This window comes from Fulmarus glacialis, unplaced genomic scaffold (assembly GCF_000690835.1).
Source record: "Fulmarus glacialis isolate BGI_N327 unplaced genomic scaffold, ASM69083v1 scaffold10101, whole genome shotgun sequence".
Taxonomy (NCBI): Eukaryota; Metazoa; Chordata; class Aves; order Procellariiformes; family Procellariidae; genus Fulmarus; species Fulmarus glacialis.
Window position 1 is genome coordinate 470 of NW_009193388.1, and position 3,051 is coordinate 3,520.

At 43.2% G+C, this 3,051-nt stretch overlaps 1 protein-coding gene across 1 annotated transcript; it reads right to left on the reverse strand.

Annotated features, from left to right (window-relative positions):
• Positions 1 to 222: 222 nt before the first annotated feature.
• On the reverse strand, positions 223 to 1,519 carry LOC104083798 (pancreatic alpha-amylase-like; the record flags this gene model as incomplete). The annotated part of the gene is made up of 3 exons (XM_009587427.1): positions 1,352 to 1,519; positions 627 to 773; positions 223 to 420 (listed from the first exon to the last, which is right to left on the reverse strand). Coding segments are annotated over exons 1-3 (513 nt in total), but the record flags the coding sequence as incomplete, so codon positions are not given.
• Between the last annotated feature and the right edge of the window lie 1,532 nt (positions 1,520 to 3,051).

Consider the following 3,051-nt stretch of genomic DNA (forward strand, 5'->3'; position numbering starts at 1 on the left):
TGCACATGCCCACATGAGGGTTCTTGATTTCTCAGTACTTAGAATATTTTGCACTACAAGTGCCTTTCTTGTACTTACGTTCACTACTTCATTTACTTGTCAGGTGACTAAGCACAAGTTTTGTGAGAAACTACTCCCTTCGTTTGGCCTTACTGTAATGTTTACACAACAGGTTAAAAAAAAAAAGGAAAAAGATTTCAAACTTTTGCCAGAGAAAGTTACCTGATACATATCACCATAATTTTCAATTTCTCCACTTCCAGTTCGACATTTGCCATCATTGAAATCCCAGCGAGAGTATGGCACGGCTGGAAAATCTCTGTTCCCAGCATTAAAATAGCTTCCACAGGTAGAATGGGTGCCTGAGCCACCCGCAGCCCCACACATGTGGTTGACAACAGCATCCACATAAATATGAACCTGGAAAAGCAGTAAGTGCATTTCAGTATCTTTTGTAATGACGGGGAAGTGATAACCAGAGCTTTACCACATCCCAGTTAATTTGATCTTTTTTTCCCCTTCAGTTTATTCTCAGTTTATGCCTCCTTTGAGGACAGCAGCAGTAACTTCCCTCAGCTGAAACAGCACTTCTTGCCGTATCAGATACAGATTTTCAAGGCACTTACTCCAACGTTGTTGCATCTGGTCACCATGTCTCTGAATTCATTTTCGTTTCCTGATCGAGTGCAGAGATTGTAGCTGATGGGCTGGTATCTTTCCCACCAGGGTCTGTTCGGGTTAGTAATGACAATATTTTCATTTGGAGGTGAAACCTGCAGGTGAAATGATGTACTTTGATAAGAAAACAATCGGGTTTATTTCAACGTTTTAAGGGCAAAATCTGCGCTTAGCACCTCTGCCCTCAGAGGCAGGCTAGCGCCCAACCCAGTCTCTCTCTCCCACAGCATAAGCTCAGGTCTGTGAGATGTCCATCTTGTAGACTGGCAAGAAAGACGTTTTCTTTTGTTCCTGTGGGCTGCCCAGGTCCAGCATGGGCCTGCTTTCAAGGACACACACATGGGAGGGCTGAAGCCACAGGAATTATTTTTACCTGGAATACTGACATCCTTAGGAAAGCCAAAACTCAATGCTTACGCACTTCCCTCAGAACAAGGTAAAGGGAAAACTTAGCGTTTCAGAGGAAAGCGTGCCCCTTTGTAACTGATCTGCTAGAGATACAGTTCTCGGCCCTGCACGATCTAGGGTTGCATCTAATGGCAATTACTACTTCCATCCCCCTCTTTCCAACACCAGAGTTACTTGGACCTGGCTGTCTCCGATTCAGGCATTTTGATTTATTAATTGAATGCTACAATACCATTTTCCTACCTACTCACAGGAAACAACTTACCTGAACTCCTCCAAATCCATTAGGAGCTAAATAACGTTCACACTCAAGAGCAATATCGGCCCAGCGCCATTCAAAGAGATGTACAATAGACATCCTCCCAGCCTGAGTGTTGGGGTTGTACTGCCCGCAGCAAAACCCTACAGCTGCGAGCAAGAGGAGGACTTGCATGATGCCTTCAGTATAAGGCTGTGGTCTCTCCACTGGCAATTTATACTCCTGCAAGATGACAAAGTTCCTATTGCAGCTGTCAAAATTCACAGAGATCAATGCTATCAGTTATTATTTGGCTAGCTAGCTCGATATCATTCTTCTGTTTTGTTTTTTCCTGGATTGCCCAACAACTGAAGATAAAATACCTTTTCACAATGATTATACATTATCATAAACCAAGCGGTCTGTGAACAGTGCACCTAAATTCAGAATTGTACTCTTTCCTATCATGTAAACAAAGATACTTTTGATAAAACATTCCAAAACAACACATAACCCTCAAAGGGGCCTCTGGAAGGTAAAAGGAAAGGAAGGTGATTGAAAGACAACTGGAAATCTAACAGCTCTAGGAGAATGAATGTGTTTGCCAGCATTCAGAGGCGTCTAGCTCTCAGGATTAGTCTGAGCTCAAACCAAGGCATCTGATCAGCCTCTCTCAGTCAATAACAGATGCACCACACAACACGTCATGGGTCTTCACCAGGTGAATCACACTGGTAACTAGAAACTGCCCCCTTTTCATGCCTGAAGTTTTTCTAGCCTCATTGCCCAGTCCCTGCTAGGAACTGTTCCTGGTTTTTCTCATATGGTCATGCAGAGCAACTGTTGATCTACCTGACTGAAAGTGACCAGAGCTGCAAGTGTTTTCCTCTCCAACAGAGACTCTGCATAAGGTTTCACCTCACTTTAAATGACCAATGATTCATCTGAGTCAAGGAAGGAGACCCAAAATCAGATGATCAGTAAAGTGATACTACAGATGAATTTTAGCTGCCTGACATAAAACTGAATTTGAAAGCATGGAGTCACGCCAATGATAAAAAAACACTCTGAGAGAATACGAAGACCAGAAAATCCCTGACATTTGATGAATATCTGTGAGAAAAACAAAAAGGCCACAAAATGGCACACCTGCTCCAAGAGAAAAAAAACCTCAGTGCACTTTGTACCTGAAATGCCTCTACTATGTTCCTTCTGAAACTAGCCATGCCATTGAATATGTCACATGCATATTCTCTTTCCCAGAATTTGTTTTCAAGGACAAAACGCAGAAGCAGGTCCCATTTGTCCACCTGTTCATTTTCATATCACCAACCTTATCAAAGGTCTCTTTTTCCACTACAACAATGAAATAGAAAATTACTGTGAATGACCTTGCCTACTCACTAACAGCAAGGAACCAGTGAGATGATTGCACCTTGTGATTACCAATTCAGTGAGCACAGCCCCCGCCATTCCTCAATATTACTGAGAGCAACCAAATGTGCCCAAGGTTAATTCTTACATCACCATTCCCTGTGCGGTTCCATTGATGTGATGGCATGTCACTGCATAACATTCAGTTTCCAATGACATGTGTTTTCCACTGAAATACACTGCTATCAGCCAAGGAGAGTAAGGACCCATTCTTGACAGCCTGACGCAATGGATGGCCAACCCACTGGCAAGGGGACTGGGAGCCCTGACGTGACAGGCTATTCAGCAGCTCA